This window comes from Salmo trutta, chromosome 17 (genome assembly GCF_901001165.1).
Source record: "Salmo trutta chromosome 17, fSalTru1.1, whole genome shotgun sequence".
Taxonomy (NCBI): Eukaryota; Metazoa; Chordata; class Actinopteri; order Salmoniformes; family Salmonidae; genus Salmo; species Salmo trutta.
Window position 1 is genome coordinate 40,646,016 of NC_042973.1, and position 19,033 is coordinate 40,665,048.

The window sequence follows — 19,033 nt, forward strand, 5'->3', positions numbered from 1 at the left end:
GGGTGGGTGGGTGTGTGTGTGTGTGTGTGTGGGTGTGTGTGTGTGTGTGTGGTGTGTGTGTGTGTGTGTGTGGGTGGGTGGGTGGGTGGGTGGGTGTGTGTGTGTGTGTGTGTGTGCGTGCGTGTGGTGTGTGTGTGTGTGTGTGTGTGTGTGTGTGTGTGTGGTGCAAAAGGTTTTACCTAACATTTGCTTCCTTTTTCCTCCAGAGTTCATATCCAGTGTGGGAAGACTTCAGTGCCAAGGCTACTAAACTGCACTCCCAACTCCGGTGAGACCTTCATTTCTTTAGTATTTATGTCTATGAGACTGACTATAATTGAATGTCCTATCCAATCCCTCTTCAGTAGACTGGTAACTCCAACTGTCCTGTGTTGACATTCTGGACTGTTGATGGTTTCTAGTCAATGTAGATGTTGAGTGCTGACTGCTGTTTCCTCCTCCTGTCCACATGTAGGACCACAGTTCTGGCAACAGTGGCATTTCTAGATGCCTTTCAGAAGGTGGCAGACATGGCGACCAACTCAAGAGGTAAGGAGACTTTCTAATATCCTTGTTTCCTCATCCTTGACTCGACCAAATCTGAAAACATTGTATAGGTGAAACTAATATCCTACAGTGATTTTGTTATTGCTTTCACTTATCTAGTATTTTTCACATCTCAGTGTGGTTCAAAGGAAGGAAAAAGAAGAGAGGGAAGCCTCTTAAACAGATTGAATGGGATCTTACGCACTTACAAATTCAAAACATATCGTACGAAGTGGAATTCGTAACATATCAAACCCGAATTGCAGGAAATTTGTCAGGAAGTAACCTATTTCGAAATGTCCGACGTTCTACACAATCGTACACAATTGTCCAATAATGTCTGTCTGCGGACTGCGATTACTAGAAGAAAAGCTGCAAGCATTGGGCCGGTAACCAAAAGGTCACTGGTTCAAATACCCGAGCCGACAAGGTGAGAAATCTGTCGATGTGCCCTTGAGCAAGGCACTTAACCCCAATTTGCTTCAGGGACGCTGTACTACAATGGCTGACCCTGTAAAACAACACATTTCACTGCATCTATCCGGTCTATGTGCCAATAAATTACATTACTGCCTTCGGGAAACACAAATACAAGGCTCGTGAGCGCTACTTTTAAAACTACTGGCTGAAATTATACAAAACCTTTATAACGCATCTTTAAGACTACCGAGAAGTGCACAGTGTCTGCTATCAGCAGTATACAGGCTCTAGGGTCCTGTTGAAATACTCTGAAAATGCAGCCTTCCTTGGTAGAGGTAGTCAATGAGATGACTTGATTGAAGGAAGGATGCGTTTGAGGAGTATTTGAACAGGACTCATGTCCAGATTCAGTACTGTATCGTAATTTAAGATCTGAAAGGAGGGGGGAATCTGCATGGAAACAACCCACTAAAGTGTAAAGCTGAGCTTTATTGTATGTAGGGCTGGTGATGAGGTCGTGTTTTGATCTTGCTTTGTCACTGTATGGAGCGGCAGACAGATGCGATGTAGGACAATGATTAAAACAGATTTCCACCCAGTTGATCATCGAGAGCCGTATTTAGGTCAAAAACCTACACACATAGTCATATGCACACACACACAGACACACACACACAACAGCTGGTGCTCAGCCACCTGACCTTAGACCTCATGCTGACACACACGAAGCAGTCTGTAGAATCTAGTAGTGCGCTATGTATACTTTACATGTGTTCCGTCCTATAGAGAATAATCTATACCTCCACATAACCACCTCTGAGTCTGTATAGTCTGCAACAGCCCATCTGCTGTTCTATAGTCGCCCATTCATTACAAATGAACTGATGAATAGGGTAACACGCGATCATTTACTAAGCATCTACAGACATCCAAGTAAAGTGATACCATCAAGGGATACACTGCCAAACGGGACTGCATCAATGAGGAGGCTGCATCACACAACCTAAAGTGAGGTCAGATGCTGTAACAGTGGGCCGCCAGGTGTGATGAGGCTGTCCGATGGCCTAGACATAAGAAGGTCCAATCCGTCAGTCATCCTCACAGCATGGGAGCTCTCAGAGGGGCTGGATCCTGGAAACATCTGGCAACCTGAACCTATTCTCACTAGTAATGTTATGACCGTGCCAGGGCAACTCTTCAAAGGAGTTTGTGGATGGAGTGCGAGCAAGGAGGGAAAGGGGGGGGAGAAAGAGAGCGACAGAGACGGAGAAAGAGGCAGGAGAAGGGAAGAAGACCAGAATTATTTGAAATGCTTAGAGAGGACATGATGTAAGTCTCTGTCACTCATACGCCCGCTCACACTCCCACCCCATCACTCTCCCAGTGACATTAGCTTTAGGAATAAAGACAGACATCATTGCATCCAGGGCTGCAGCATCAGGAGGCATATGCACACAGTATGGAGAGAGATGTTCCAAAACTAATGATTCAAGAAGAATTGCCTCCATTGCACCAGGCAAGTGCCTTCAAGCCCAGATCAAATGTTTGAATTGATTTCAAGTGGTATTTGAACCCAGGTCTGGTGAAGACACACAGCATCCCAGGTTATAAACCGTAAACTAATAACTGATCCCTGTGTCTATGTAAAGAAGATGGAGATTCTGAATGTTCTGCTCTGAATCATTAGCGATTTGTCAGTGACACCAATTCCATTCCGTTTGTCCTCTGGGAGCACTTTGGTGCTCAGTGCCAGTCAGTAGAGTCTACAACCGCAGCCATTCTTTTTGCTGGAGGAATGTCAATATTTATGGTAACTGGCTGGTGCTGGAGAACGATGACCCCTGAACTCTCACTGCAGGCTGGGTAGTGGGAAGGGGTTTGGGCCATTTCACCTCCCTGATTTGTGGTACAGCAGGGTTCGCTGGGATCTCTACAAGTGTTTAAATAGCTGGTTCAAGTGAGGGAGATAAGCTAGAGTAGCGATAGTGTTATAACACGGTGTTGTAGAGAGAGACAGAGAGAGACAGAAAGAGTGTGTCTATTGTGTGTGTGCGTTAATGAGGCTGTGTGTGTGTGTCTTTATGTGTCTGTGTGTGCGTTTATTAGTCTGTGTGTGTCTGTGTGCATTTATTAGTCTGTGTGTGTGTCTGTGTGTGTCTGTGTGCATTTATTAGTCTGTGTGTGTCTGTGTGCATTTATTAGTCTGTGTGTGTGTCTGTGTGTGTCTGTGTGCATTTATTAGTCTGTGTGTGTGTCTGTGTGTGTCTGTGTGCGTTTATTAGTCTGTGTGTGTGTGTCTGTGTGCGTTTATTAGTCTGTGTGTGTGTCTGTGTGCGTTTATTAGTCTGTGTGTGTCTGTGTGCGTTTATTAGTCTGTGTGTGTCTGTGTGCGTTTATTAGTCTGTGTGTGTCTGTGTGTGTCTGTGTGCGTTTATTAGTCTGTGTGTCTGTGTGTGTCTGTGTGTGTCTGTGTGTGTCTGTGTGTGTCTGTGTAGGGGTTATTGCGCTACAGGGGTCTGCTCTGTGCCCTGATTCTCTCTCTGCTGGCACAGCTGGAGATTTCATCACGTTCTTCCCCTTTAATCTAGCCCCCGACACATTTACCCATCACCCTGTTAACTCACCACCCATCTCACACACTTACCCATCACCCTGTTAACTCACCACCCATCTCACACACTTACCCATCACCCTGTTAACTCACCACCCATCTCACACACTTACCCATCACCCTGTTAACTCACCACCCATCTCACACACTTACCCATCACCCTGTTAACTCACCACCCATCTCACACACTTACCCATCACCCTGTTAACTCACCACCCATCTCACACACTTACCCATCACCCTGTTAACTCACCACCCATCTCACACACTTACCCATCACCCTGTTAACTCACCACCCATCTCACACACTTACCCATCACCCTGTTAACTCACCACCCATCTCACACACTTACCCATCACCCTGTTAACTCACCACCCATCTCACACACTTACCCATCACCCTGTTAACTCACCACCCATCTCACACACTTACCCATCACCCTGTTAACTCACCACCCATCTCACACACTTACCCATCACCCTGTTAACTCACCACCCATCTCACACACTTACCCATCACCCTGTTAACTCACCACCCATCTCACACACTTACCCATCACCCTGTTAACTCACCACCCATCTCACACACTTACCCATCACCCTGTTAACTCACCACCCATCTCACACACTTACCCATCACCCTGTTAACTCACCACCCATCTCACACATTTACCCATCACCCTGTTAACTCACCACCCATCTCACACATTTACCCATCACCCTGTCAACTCACCACCCATCTCACACACTTACCCATCACCCTGTTAACTCACCACCCATCTCACACACTTACCCATCACCCTGTTAACTCACCACCCATCTCACACATTTACCCATCACCCTGTTAACTCACCACCCATCTCACACATTTACCCATCACCCTGTCAACTCACCACCCATCTCACACATTTACCCATCACCCTGTTAACTCACCACCCATCTCACACACTTACCCATCACCCTGTTAACTCACCACCCATCTCACACACTTACCCATCACCCTGTTAACTCACCACCCATCTCACACACTTACCCATCACCCTGTTAACTCACCACCCATCTCACACACTTACCCATCACCCCATTCATTTACCACCCATCTCACACACTTACCCATCACCCCATTCATTTACCACCCATCTCACACACTTACCCATCACCCCATTAATTTACCACCCATCTCACACACTTACCCATCACCCTGTTAACTCACCCCCCATCTCACACACTTACCCATCACCCCATTAATTTACCACCCATCTCACACACTTACCCATCACCCTGTTAACTCACCCCCCATCTCACACACTAACCCATCACCCCATTAATTTACCACCCATCTCACACACTTACCCATCACCCTGTTAACTCACCCCCCATCTCACACACTTACCCATCACCCCATTAATTTACCACCCATCTCACACACTTACCCATCACCCTGTTAACTCACCCCCCATCTCACACACTTACCCATCACCCCATTAATTTACCACCCATCTCACACACTTACCCATCACCCTGTTAACTCACCACCCATCTCACACATTTACCCATCACCCTGTTAACTCACCACCCATCTCACACATTTACCCATCACCCTGTTAACTCACCACCCATCTCACACACTTACCCATCACCCTGTTAACTCACCCCCCATCTCACACACTTACCCATCACCCCATTAATTTACCACCCATCTCACACACTTACCCATCACCCTATTAACTCACCACCCATCTCACACACTTACCCATCACCCTGTTAACTCACCACCCATCTCACACACTTACCCATCACCCCATTAATTTACCACCCATCTCACACACTTACCCATCACCCTATTAACTCACCACCCATCTCACACACTTACCCATCACCCTGTTAACTCACCACCCATCTCACACACTTACCCATCACCCCATTAATTTACCACCCATCTCACACACTTACCCATCACCCTATTAACTCACCACCCATCTCACACACTTACCCATCACCCTGTTAACTCACCACCCATCTCACACACTTACCCATCACCCCATTAATTTACCACCCATCTCACACACTTACCCATCACCCTATTAACTCACCACCCATCTCACACACTTACCTATCACCCCATTAATTTACCACCCATCTCACACACTTACCCATCACCCTGTTAACTCACCCCCCATCTCACACACTTACCCATCACCCCATTAATTTACCACCCATCTCACACACTTACCCATCACCCTATTAACTCACCACCCATCTCACACACTTACTTATCACCCCATTAATTTACCACCCATCTCACACACTTACCCATCACCCCATTAATTTACCACCCATCTCACACATTTACCCATCACCCTGTTAACTCACCACCCATCTCATACACTTACCCATCACCCTGTTAACTCACCACCCATCTCACACACTTACCCATCGCCCTGTTAACTCACCACCCATCTCACACACTTACCCATCACCCTGTTAACTCATCACCCATCTCACACACTTACCCATCACTCTATTAACTCACCACCCATCTCCCAACACTTACCTATCACCCCACTAACTCACCACCCATCTCACACACTTACCCATCACCCCATTAACTCACCACCCATCTCACACACTTACCCATCACCCCATTAACTCACCACCCATCTCACACACTTACCCATCACCCTGTCAACTCACCACCCATCTCATACACTTACCCATCACCCTGTTAACTCACCACCCATCTCACACACTTACCCATTACCCTGTTAACTCACCACCCATCTCACACACTTACCCATCACCCTATTAACTCACCACCCATCTCACACACTTACCCATCACCCCATTAACTCACCACCCATCTCACACACTCACCCCATTAACTCACCACCCATCTCACACACTCACCACATTAAAACACAACCCATCTCACACACTCACCCCATCACCCCATTAACTCACCACCCATCTCCAACACTTATCCCATCACCCCACTAAATCACCACCCATCTCCCAACACTTACCTATCACCCCACTAACTCACCACCCATCTCTCACACTCACCCCATCTCCCCATTAACTCACCACCCATCTCCCAACACTTACCTATCACCCCACTAACTCACCACCCATCTCTCACACTCACCCCATCTCCCCATTAACTCACCACCCATCTCCCAACATTTACCCATCACCCCATTAACTCACCACCCATCTCCCAACACTTATCCCATCACCCCACTAACTCACCACCCATCTCTCACACTCACCCCATCTCCCCATTAACTCACCACCCATCTCCCAACACTTATCCCATCACCCCACTAACTCACCACCCATCTCTCACACTCACCCCATCTCCCCATTAACTCACCACCCATCTCCCAACACTTACCCATCACCCCATTAACTCACCACCCATCTCCCAACACTTACCTATCACCCCACTAACTCACCACCCATCTCACACACTCACCCCATCACCCCATTAACTCACCACCCATCTCCCAACACTTACCTATCACCCCACTAACTCACCACCCATCTCCCAACACTTACCTATCACCCCACTAACTCACCACCCATCTCTCACACTCACCCCATCTCCCCATTAACTCACCACCCATCTCCCAACACTTACCCATCACCCCATTAACTCACCACCCATCTCCCAACACTTATCCCATCACCCCACTGACTCACCACCCATCTCCCAACTCTTACCCATCACCCCATTAACTCACCACCCATCTCACACACTTACCCATCACCCTGTTAACTCACCACCCATCTCACACACTTACCCATCACCCTATTAACTCACCACCCATCTCACACACTTACCCATCACCCCATTAACTCACCACCCATCTCACACACTCACCCCATTAACTCACCACTCATCTCACACACTCACCACATTAAAACACCACCCATCTCACACACTCACCCCATCACCCCATTAACTCACCACCCATCTCCAACACTTATCCCATCACCCCACTAACTCACCACCCATCTCCCAACACTTACCTATCACCCCACTAACTCACCACCCATCTCTCACACTCACCCCATCTCCCCATTAACTCACCACCCATCTCCCAACACTTACCTATCACCCCACTAACTCACCACCCATCTCTCACACTCACCCCATCTCCCCATTAACTCACCACCCATCTCCCAACATTTACCCATCACCCCATTAACTCACCACCCATCTCCCAACACTTATCCCATCACCCCACTAACTCACCACCCATCTCTCACACTCACCCCATCTCCCCATTAACTCACCACCCATCTCCCAACACTTATCCCATCACCCCACTAACCCACCACCCATCTCTCACACTCACCCCATCTCCCCATTAACTCACCACCCATCTCCCAACACTTACCCATCACCCCATTAACTCACCACCCATCTCCCAACACTTATCCCATCACCCCACTGACTCACCACCCATCTCCCAACACTTACCCATCACCCCATTAACTCACCACCCATCTCACACACTTACCCATCACCCTGTTAACTCACCACCCATCTCACACACTTACCCATCACCCTATTAACTCACCACCCATCTCACACACTTACCCATCACCCCATTAACTCACCACCCATCTCACACACTCACCCCATTAACTCACCACTCATCTCACACACTCACCACATTAAAACACCACCCATCTCACACACTCACAACATCACCCCATTAACTCACCACCCATCTCCAACACTTATCCCATCACCCCACTAACTCACCACCCATCTCCCAACACTTACCTATCACCCCACTAACTCACCACCCATCTCTCACACTCACCCCATCTCCCCATTAACTCACCACCCATCTCCCAACACTTACCTATCACCCCACTAACTCACCACCCATCTCTCACACTCACCCCATCTCCCCATTAACTCACCACCCATCTCCCAACATTTACCCATCACCCCATTAACTCACCACCCATCTCCCAACACTTATCCCATCACCCCACTAACTCACCACCCATCTCTCACACTCACCCCATCTCCCCATTAACTCACCACCCATCTCCCAACACTTATCCCATCACCCCACTAACCCACCACCCATCTCTCACACTCACCCCATCTCCCCATTAACTCACCACCCATCTCCCAACACTTACCCATCACCCCATTAACTCACCACCCATCTCTCACACTCACCCCATCTCCCCATTAACTCACCACCCATCTCTCACACTCACCCCATCTCCCCATTAACTCACCACCCATCTCCCAACACTTACCCATCACCCCATTAACTCACCACCCATCTCCCAACACTTACCTATCACCCCACTAACTCACCACCCATCTCACACACTCACCCCATCACCCCACTAACTCACCACCCATCTCCCAACACTTACCTATCACCCCACTAACTCACCACCCATCTCTCACACTCACCCCATCTCCCCATTAACTCACCACCCATCTCCCAACACTTTCCCATCACCCCATTAACTCACCACCCATCTCCCAACACTTATCCCATCACCCCACTAACTCACCACCCATCTCCCAACACTTACCCATCACCCCATTAACTCACCACCCATCTCCCAACACTTACCTATCACCCCACTAACTCACCACCCATCTCTCACACTCACCCCATCTCCCCATTAACTCACCACCCATCTCCCAACACTTACCTATCACCCCACTAACTCACCACCCATCTCTCACACTCACCCCATCTCCCCATTAACTCACCACCCATCTCCCAACATTTACCCATCACCCCATTAACTCACCACCCATCTCCCAACACTTATCCCATCACCCCACTAACTCACCACCCATCTCTCACACTCACCCCATCTCCCCATTAACTCACCACCCATCTCCCAACACTTATCCCATCACCCCACTAACCCACCACCCATCTCTCACACTCACCCCATCTCCCCATTAACTCACCACCCATCTCCCAACACTTACCCATCACCCCATTAACTCACCACCCATCTCCCAACACTTATCCCATCACCCCACTAACTCACCACCCATCTCCCAACACTTACCCATCACCCCATTAACTCACCACCCATCTCACACACTTACCCATCACCCTGTTAACTCACCACCCATCTCACACACTTACCCATCACCCTATTAACTCACCACCCATCTCACACACTTACCCATCACCCCATTAACTCACCACCCATCTCACACACTCACCCCATTAACTCACCACTCATCTCACACACTCACCACATTAAAACACCACCCATCTCACACACTCACAACATCACCCCATTAACTCACCACCCATCTCCAACACTTATCCCATCACCCCACTAACTCACCACCCATCTCCCAACACTTACCTATCACCCCACTAACTCACCACCCATCTCTCACACTCACCCCATCTCCCCATTAACTCACCACCCATCTCCCAACACTTACCTATCACCCCACTAACTCACCACCCATCTCTCACACTCACCCCATCTCCCCATTAACTCACCACCCATCTCCCAACATTTACCCATCACCCCATTAACTCACCACCCATCTCCCAACACTTATCCCATCACCCCACTAACTCACCACCCATCTCTCACACTCACCCCATCTCCCCATTAACTCACCACCCATCTCCCAACACTTATCCCATCACCCCACTAACCCACCACCCATCTCTCACACTCACCCCATCTCCCCATTAACTCACCACCCATCTCCCAACACTTACCCATCACCCCATTAACTCACCACCCATCTCTCACACTCACCCCATCTCCCCATTAACTCACCACCCATCTCTCACACTCACCCCATCTCCCCATTAACTCACCACCCATCTCCCAACACTTACCCATCACCCCATTAACTCACCACCCATCTCCCAACACTTACCTATCACCCCACTAACTCACCACCCATCTCACACACTCACCCCATCACCCCACTAACTCACCACCCATCTCCCAACACTTACCTATCACCCCACTAACTCACCACCCATCTCTCACACTCACCCCATCTCCCCATTAACTCACCACCCATCTCCCAACACTTTCCCATCACCCCATTAACTCACCACCCATCTCCCAACACTTATCCCATCACCCCACTAACTCACCACCCATCTCCCAACACTTACCCATCACCCCATTAACTCACCACCCATCTCCCAACACTTACCTATCACCCCACTAACTCACCACCCATCTCTCACACTCACCCCATCTCCCCATTAACTCACCACCCATCTCCCAACACTGACCCCATCACCCCATTAACTCATCCTGTCTTCTACCTCTCCTTCTGCACTCAACCAAACATCCACCTGTCCTGTCACTGTTGTCCCACTCACAAGCTGAGAGAGGGAATGAGAGGAGAGCAAAGCATGAGGAGAGGAAGTACTGCTGTGGAAATGGACACTGGGTATTAATGGGGAATGGTCGAACTCAGCCTAGCATCTGTCTTCAATAAGTTTGTCCTTAACTGCACAGTATATTTGCTGATTGAGTTAAAGAGTCGTTTTCTCTTAAAGAGGTAAATGTAACATCTTGTAAATGTAAGATGTTTCCTCACTCTTTTTGCTGTTTGACTCGGTTTATGCTTGAAGTTCTACTGTGTGTGTGTCTTCAGTGGAGGTCTTTGCCTCTGGATGGCTGGTTGGGACTTCTGACAAGGATGTGGAAGGGTGTGTTGGTTAATATTATTTGGATAAGAGGGTAAGTTCTCCATATTTGGATAAGAGAAATTAAGTTCTCCATATTTGGATAAGAGAGGGTAAGTTCTCCATATTAAGAGAATAGAGGGTAAGTTCTCCATTATTTGGATAAGAGAGGGTAAGTTCTCCATTATTTGGATAAGAGAGGGTAAGTTCTCCATATTTGAATAAGAGAGGGTAAGTGAGAGAGGAGGGGTACGTAAGTGGCAGTGGATGAGGTTGGATGGAATGGGGGATGTGTTGGGATTTTCACAGCTCTCTATAGCCAGGAGAGAGACAGAGAGAGAGAGGCATAGAGTTAATCCTCTTATAGCTTCACTCCAACACACATAACAGACTGGGTTTCCTCTCCTCAGATCACCAGGGTCATAGCTTTAACACTAACACACTCAGATGTCTTGCAGATCACTCTGTGATGGGAGGTGTGTGTACGTGAAGACACTGTAGGGGTTCTGTATGCTAGATCTTACTCACATAGTTTCAAGTTTTATTAGTCGTATGTACAGGATACACATGGTATACACCGTCCAATGAAATCCTTCTCGACAATGCAATACATAGACACTCACACTCACAGACACTTTCCAAGATGTTTGATCCTTCAGCTCTCTCTCTCTCTCTCTCTCTCTCTCTGTCTCTCTCTCTCTCTCCCTTTCTCTCTCTCATACACACACTGGGGGGGAATGGTCTAGATGGGGGTGTTGTACTAGATCAGTGTGACAGTGAGGCAGTAATCCTGCCTGGCCGCTGTGCTTCTCTGGGTTGGCAGATGGCACGGATATCGCTGTCCGCCATCTGGACAGCCTGGCAGATACAGCGAGATACAGCCCTGCCACACAGTACAGCCCTGCCCCACGCCACACAGTACAGCCCTGCCCCACGCCACACAGTACAGCCCTGCCCCACGCCACACAGTACAGACCTGGAGATGACTGTCAGCTCCACCATCATAGCAGCTATTTATATGAACATGTCACAAAACCAGAGTAGGCTAATGTAATATGGTAATACAGGCCTAGTTTTATTTGGAGAGATGTAGGAGTATGTACTAGCCTGGTCCCAGATCTGTTCGTGCTGTCTTGTCTCCTATGGTCATTGTTGACCAGAGAGCACAAACAGATCTGGGACCAGGCCATGGGTGTGCTGTATATGGGCTGAATTGTGTATAGGCTAGATGCTATATGATGTACGTGTGGATTAGAATATGTATGGGCCAGGATTTTTTAGATGTGGACATGATTGTGTGTCGAGTATTTGTTATTGAATACATAGTTGTTGCATGATGCTCTTTTCACCAGGACATGCTATTCCTACCGGTTGTTTTGTGTTTTATTACATTGTAATTCTGGAGTGAGTCTTGAATGACCACCATCGTTACAGCAGTCTGCTTGCCTGTCATGGCTGTGGTGGCTCTGAGTTCCCATGTGTTTTTCAGGAGCATTAACCTCAGGGCCTGCGGTCACTCCCTAAACCCCCAAATGAACGTTTCCAATAATGATTATTACTACGGAGAATGGGATGTACTTAGTGTTTTATTAGGATTCCTATAAGCTACTGCTAAAGCAGCAGCTACTCTTCCTGGTGTCCACACAGAACATAAAGCATGACATAATACATAACATTTGTCACGTCCTGACCAGTAATAGGGGTTATTTGTTATTATAGTTTGGTCAGGACGTGGCAGGGGGTGTTTGTTTCATGTGGTTTGGGCTATGTATTTAGGTAGAGGGGTGTTTGGTTTATGTGGTCCGGGGTTTGTTAGTCTATGTTCTATGTTAGTTTTTTTCTATGTTCTATCTAGTCTATTGTATTTCTATGTTTAGTTAATTGGGGTTGGACCTTCAATTGGAGGCAGCTGGTTATTGTTGCCTCTGATTGAGGGTCCTATAAGTAGGAGTTGGTTTTTCATGGGTTTTTGTCGGAGATTATGCTTGTTTATCTGTGTGCTTGACAAGACTGTCCAGTTCGTTTGTGTTTTGTATACGTTTATTGTGTTTCCCTTCTTCACCAAATAAAAAGAAGATGAGTATATATTTTCCCACTGCGTCTTGGTCTTTACCCTACGACAACCGTGACAACATTAGGTACATCACAAGGACACAACTACTTAAACACTTTCATACATTTATGCCTTCATAATCATGTGATTCCTAATCGCTACTGAATGCAAATGCAACACACGAAAAACAAAAGTGCAATAACAAGGAAGCACGTTGCAAATAGGCTGACACTTTTTGCTAAATTCCTCTGACGTGAATAAAGCTGCCTTGTTTCTTTACTGCCCGTAATGGTCTTCCTGGGGCAAAGTATAGACTTTTTACAGTTACCACCTGCGATCGGTTTCCTGGGGTAACATGTCATCTCTTAAACTTGTAGGCTTTTTGTTGCAGTTACCACCCGCTATTGGGTTTCATACGGGAAAATGCAACATTAATGAACATGCAAAAATAACCAGGACAGTGCTTCAGATGGAGTTCAACTTAAGTCCTTCACTTCATTCATAGAATGAACAGAACTTTCATCATACGGGGCTTCCCATAGCCCTTTCCTGCAGTCAAATGACCTAATTCCCTCATGGGAGCAATGTTGTTATTTTTTTTCAGAATTAACAAAGCCAAAAGGGTTCTACCTGCAACCAAAAAAGGTTCTTCAAAGGGTTGTCTCCTATGGGGACAGCCGAAGTACCCTGTAGCCCTTTCCTGCAGTCAATGACCAAAAGCGCCGTCTTTAGCCTCGTGGGTGGAATATTTAATAATTCATTAATAAAGACTATTTCCAAAAACCCGCCGAAAGTCCGGTGTTTCTATGTCAAACGGTTTTGTTATATTTCAGTCTTCTGTGATGTATATAAAGTGTAATATTGGGATGCAAACTCAAACTGAATACATTTCCACTCTATATCTGACATGGTACAGGTGTCTTCTTTTTTTAAGCCCATAACCATGTGTGTGAGGTGGATTTGTTTAAGACTACCTAGAAACACTCTGTGTGACCAGGATTTTGCCCACTGCAGTAAAAGGTTAACGTCCTTCACCCCATTCAGCTCATAAAATAAAATGAAGTAAAGTATCAGACATACAGGCTTCACTTTGCTTCCTTCACCCCTGCTCGTAAAAATGAGCAAAATTCCTTGAATCTTGAGGAATGGAGAGAAGGAGAGAAAAACAAGTCTCTCTTGGCTCTGTGTAAGGAACACTCTGCAGGCAAATACCAAGCTAAGAAGACAAACATTAGAGTTGAGGAGAACACTGTGTTCGGCTATATCCTGTAAGGACGCGGGTGGAGGGGAGCAAGGGATACGAGGAGGGGAAAACAGAAGGAGAGAGGAAGAGGGACTGAGATGAAGGAATGCAAACTAAGGCGTTGAGGGAAGGGAGTGAGTGACAGAATAAAGATACGGTTGGGATCATGCAACAAGGGAGGTTGAGAAAAAGTGGAGTTTTCCATGGAGCGAAGACAGTATTTCCCATGGTTTAGCAGGACCCATTGGAGATCCCATTGGAGACCCCTTAAAAGGGAAAGGGAGAAATACTGTATCTTCATGGGTAAATTCTACAGTGTTACTCAATATCATCACGGTGAAATGGCAGCCAGGTCACCCGTGATACAAGTCAGTATTCGACGTCCATCCATGTCTGAGGACGTCAGGAGATAATGTGGAAACCAGCCACTAGGGGCAACATTTAGCGCTGTTTCGGTTTCGGTTTTGCTAGGGCGTTGTGGACGGGGATGGAGGTAGAAAGTTTACCTTAAAGCTTACTTTAACCATTCAGAGTTCATGCCTAACAATAAGATTTCGGAGTTAATGCCTAAACTTAAACCTAACCTTCAAAATTCTGAGTTAATCCCTAAATTTAAACCTAACCTTCAAAATTCTGAGTTAATCCCTAAACTTAACCTTAAACACTTTGAATTGTACATTTGTAACAACTTCTAAATTTGATGTTTGAGAAACATGTATGAACGTCTAATTCGGAAGTGAGACTGTGAGAGCTAGTTGGAAATGGACCTTGAAAACAAGACAGTAGAGGAAGGGCACATGGATGGAGCAGAGAGAGTCAAACTGATAGGCTACTTGTTATTCTAGACTAGAGTGAGGAACCTTCAAGAGTCAACTAGAATGATACATAAGACACACATCAGTTTCTCACAAACGTGGAAAACAATGAGAACCTCCAGTGCTATACACACTGTGGTGCATCACATCTGATTGTTGTTTATCCAATATGCCTGTGAGGTGACTGTCCAGCATAATTCCCTTAGACTATTTCTCTCTTTCATCTCCTTTTCACTTTCTGATCCTCTCTCTCTCTCTGTGTCTCTCTCTCTCTCTCTCTCTCTCTCTCTCTCTGTGTCTCTCTCTGTGTCTCTCTCTTCCTTTCTTTCTCTTTCCTTATCTCTCTCTCTCTCTCTCTTTCTCTCTTTCTGTCTTCCTCGCTGTCTGTCTCGTAAAACGTGTTGTTTTTCTCCTGCGTAGCTCCTTAATGAAAAGCATATTTGGAGTGGAGAGGGACAGACAGACAGACAGACAGACAGACAGGAATATTTGTAGCAACACTTGTGTCCCAATGCAAGAAGCTCCTTCAGCAGTAAATATCTCTACCTCCTCCCTTTTCTCCTCCTCCTCCTCCTCCTGTCCATCATCCTAGTACACTTCAGAGTGTGTTGTTGACAGCACAGTCCACATCACACTATGTCATGTGGTGGTTGTGAAACCTGACTGTATGTTCTGTTAAAGATGCACTGTGCAGAAATCACTCCGCCATTTCCTGGTTACAAAAATTCTAATAGTTAGCCTAATTTCAGTTTATGTGACAAAACAGGCAAGTGTAGTGTAGAGAATCTGTGACGATCGTCGTAATGAGGAGACCAAGGGGCAGCGTGGTAAGTGCTCATGATATACTTTATTTAACTCAGAACACTAAAAACAAAACAATAAACAACGGAAAAGGAACGTCACGTTCTGCATGCTAACTGAGCTGTACAAAAACAAGATCCCACAACTGAAGGAGGGGAAAAGGGCTGCCTAAGTATGATTCCCAATCAGAGACAACGATAGACAGCTGCCTCTGATTAGGAACCATACTCGGCAAACAACAAAGAAATAGAAAACACAGAATTGAACATAGAACTACAAAATCTAGAATGCCCACCCAAATCACACCCTGACCTAACCAAAATAGAGAAATAAAAGGGCTCTCTATGGTCAGGGCATGACAGAATCACTGTACCATCTAAACCGCTGTGAAATATATTTTCCATAACCAAAAATATTGTATTTTCAGCTGTTTGAAGCTGGTGTACAAAATCGAAAGTAAAAGATGCAAAATCGAAACTTAAGAACGGGAATCAGGGAAATAGTGCACATAGATCTACTGCTTCTTAGACTTGTTTTCAATGAGAATGACAGATCTATAACACACATTTCTATGTGAATTTGGTCAGGTAACCCAAAAGTTACATATTGCAGCTTTAATAACAACGTGATTTCTCCATATGTATTCTCACTGAACCTGGGTCATAAGGAGGCCTGAGTCTCACACAGACAGACAGACAGACAGACAGACAGACAGACAGACAGACAGACAGACAGACAGACAGACAGACAGACAGACAGACAGGCAGGCAGGCAGGCAGGCAGGCAGGCAGACAGACAGACAGATGCGTGCACACACAAAAACCTGTCTTCCACGGTCAACCAGTTCCGTTGTCCACTTATCCCCTCACTCATCAGCCCCACCTAAGTCTTATCGCTTTTTTCATCCCCTCTTCTTCTCCATCCCCCTCTTCGTTCATCTATCATTGGCCTCCACCGCCTCTACCGGCTTGCTCTCTGAACCTCTTAAAAGGGGTGAGAGAGGGTAAAGGGAAGAGCTTGTGTTAAGATCAGGCTTATCAGCGTCAGCGTCACTGAATGGCTAAGGTGCCAACGTGAGGTGTATGATGTAATCCTTTGGAGTTTGGTTAACTGTTATCCTGAGGACTAAGAGATTTCTCCAGCTAACCAGCTGGATAAGATTCCAATTTGGTGACATTCCTGGAAGCATAAAAGTGAGGATGTTCTGTTCTTTAGCTACCTCTGACCAGCCTCTATAAACATATTGATGTTTGACACAGGAAGGACATAGCACAGTCAGCACTCTCAAAAACACTCAAGCTGTTTTAACTAGCTTCCAACCTAGTTTTAGCATCTTGGCAGGTAGAACAGTTTGAAGGTGTTCCAATGGGAAGCTAAATCCATTCAGACTCCACCCCCCCCACCCCCCACACACACCATGTTGAAGGCATCAGTGAGGGAGGCCCCAGGCTCTAGTCCTGGAGCTACTGGCGGGCGGATGGCGGGACCAGTGCGGCCTCTATAAAGCCAGCTTGTTAAATTCCTCCCCCGAGGATCACTGGAGAATGGGGATAATCAGGACCAGAGGTCTGGAACCACTCACCAGTCAATGGGCCTGGTCTGCTCAAAAATACTGTACACAACAACTTTAACCATGAGCAGACTTGGTCGTATAGATCTATGTAGCTACCTGGGAAGTGTCAGTATCTGGCACATACAGTCATCCACCTCTGACTTATGACTGTGTACCATATGTAGTCATATATATATCTACAATAACATGGTGGGACATTTACCTCACCCTGAATGAATATCATATGGCTCCATTGCCCTGCCCATCTGTTATTTATCTTATTTTATAATACACAGCTTCATACTTGTTGAGAACATGCATCAAGGCAACTCCTGTCATTGTGGATATGTGTGCATCCGTATGCACTAGATGGATCCCTCTGGATTCCAGTGAGCGAATGGAGCGTTTGAGGCTATCCCAGTCAGATAGGCTACGGCGAATGGAGCGTTTGAGGCTATCCCAGTCAGATAGGCTACGGCGAATGGAGCGTTGGAGGCTATCCCAGTCAGATAGGCTACGGCGAATGGAGCGTTGGAGGCTATCCCAGTCAGATAGGCTACGGCGAATGGAGCGTTGGAGGCTATCCCAGTCAGATAGGCTACGGCGAATGGAGCGTTGGAGGCTATCCCAATCAGATAGGCTACGGCGAATGGAGCGTTGGAGGCTATCCCAGTCAGATAGGCTACGGCGAATGGAGCGTTGGAGGCTATCCCAGTCAGATAGGCTACGGCGAATGGAGCGTTGGAGGCTATCCCAGTCAGATAGGCTACGGCGAATGGAGCGTTGGAGGCTATCCCAGTCAGATAGGCTACGGCGAATGGAGAGTTGGAGGCTATCCCAGTCAGATAGGCTACGGCGAATGGAGCGTTGGAGGCTATCCCAGTCAGATAGGCTACGGCGAATGGAGCGTTGGAGGCTATCCCAGTCAGATAGGCTACGGTGAATGGAGCGCTGGAGGCTATCCCAGTCAGATAGGCTACGGCGAATGTAGCGTTGGAGGCTATCCCAGTCAGATAGGCTACGGCGAATGGAGCGTTGGAGGCTATCCCAGTCAGATAGGCTACAGCGAATGGAGCGTTTGGGGCTATCCCAGTCAGATAGGCTACAGTGAATGGAGCGTTTGAGGCTATCCCAGTCAGACAGGCTATATTGAATGGAGAGTTTGAAGCTATCCCAGCATCTGCTCCAGCCAGGCCTGTGGTGTGGGCTAACCTGTGGGCTGTGGGACTCCAGGCTGTGGAGCGTGTCCGGTCAGGGCCAGAGGCCAGGGCTCCTGGATGTAGAAAGCCTGCTGGTCAGGACGTCTCCAGGATGTCACTTTCAGCCAA

The 19,033-nt window shown here is 47.1% G+C and overlaps 1 protein-coding gene across 8 annotated transcripts in view; it reads left to right on the forward strand.

Annotated features, from left to right (window-relative positions):
* The window catches only part of mtss1la (MTSS I-BAR domain containing 2a), a 45,402-nt gene that overhangs the window by 9,069 nt on the left and 17,300 nt on the right, over nt 1–19,033 (forward strand). For all 8 annotated transcript variants that reach the window (XM_029696791.1, XM_029696785.1, XM_029696789.1 and 5 more), the window contains exons 2-3: nt 207–268; nt 455–528. In XM_029696791.1, the coding sequence (XP_029552651.1) occupies nt 510–528 (19 nt within the window). In that variant the 5' untranslated portion in view covers nt 207–268; nt 455–509. The remainder of the gene's footprint in view (nt 1–206; nt 269–454; nt 529–19,033) is intronic.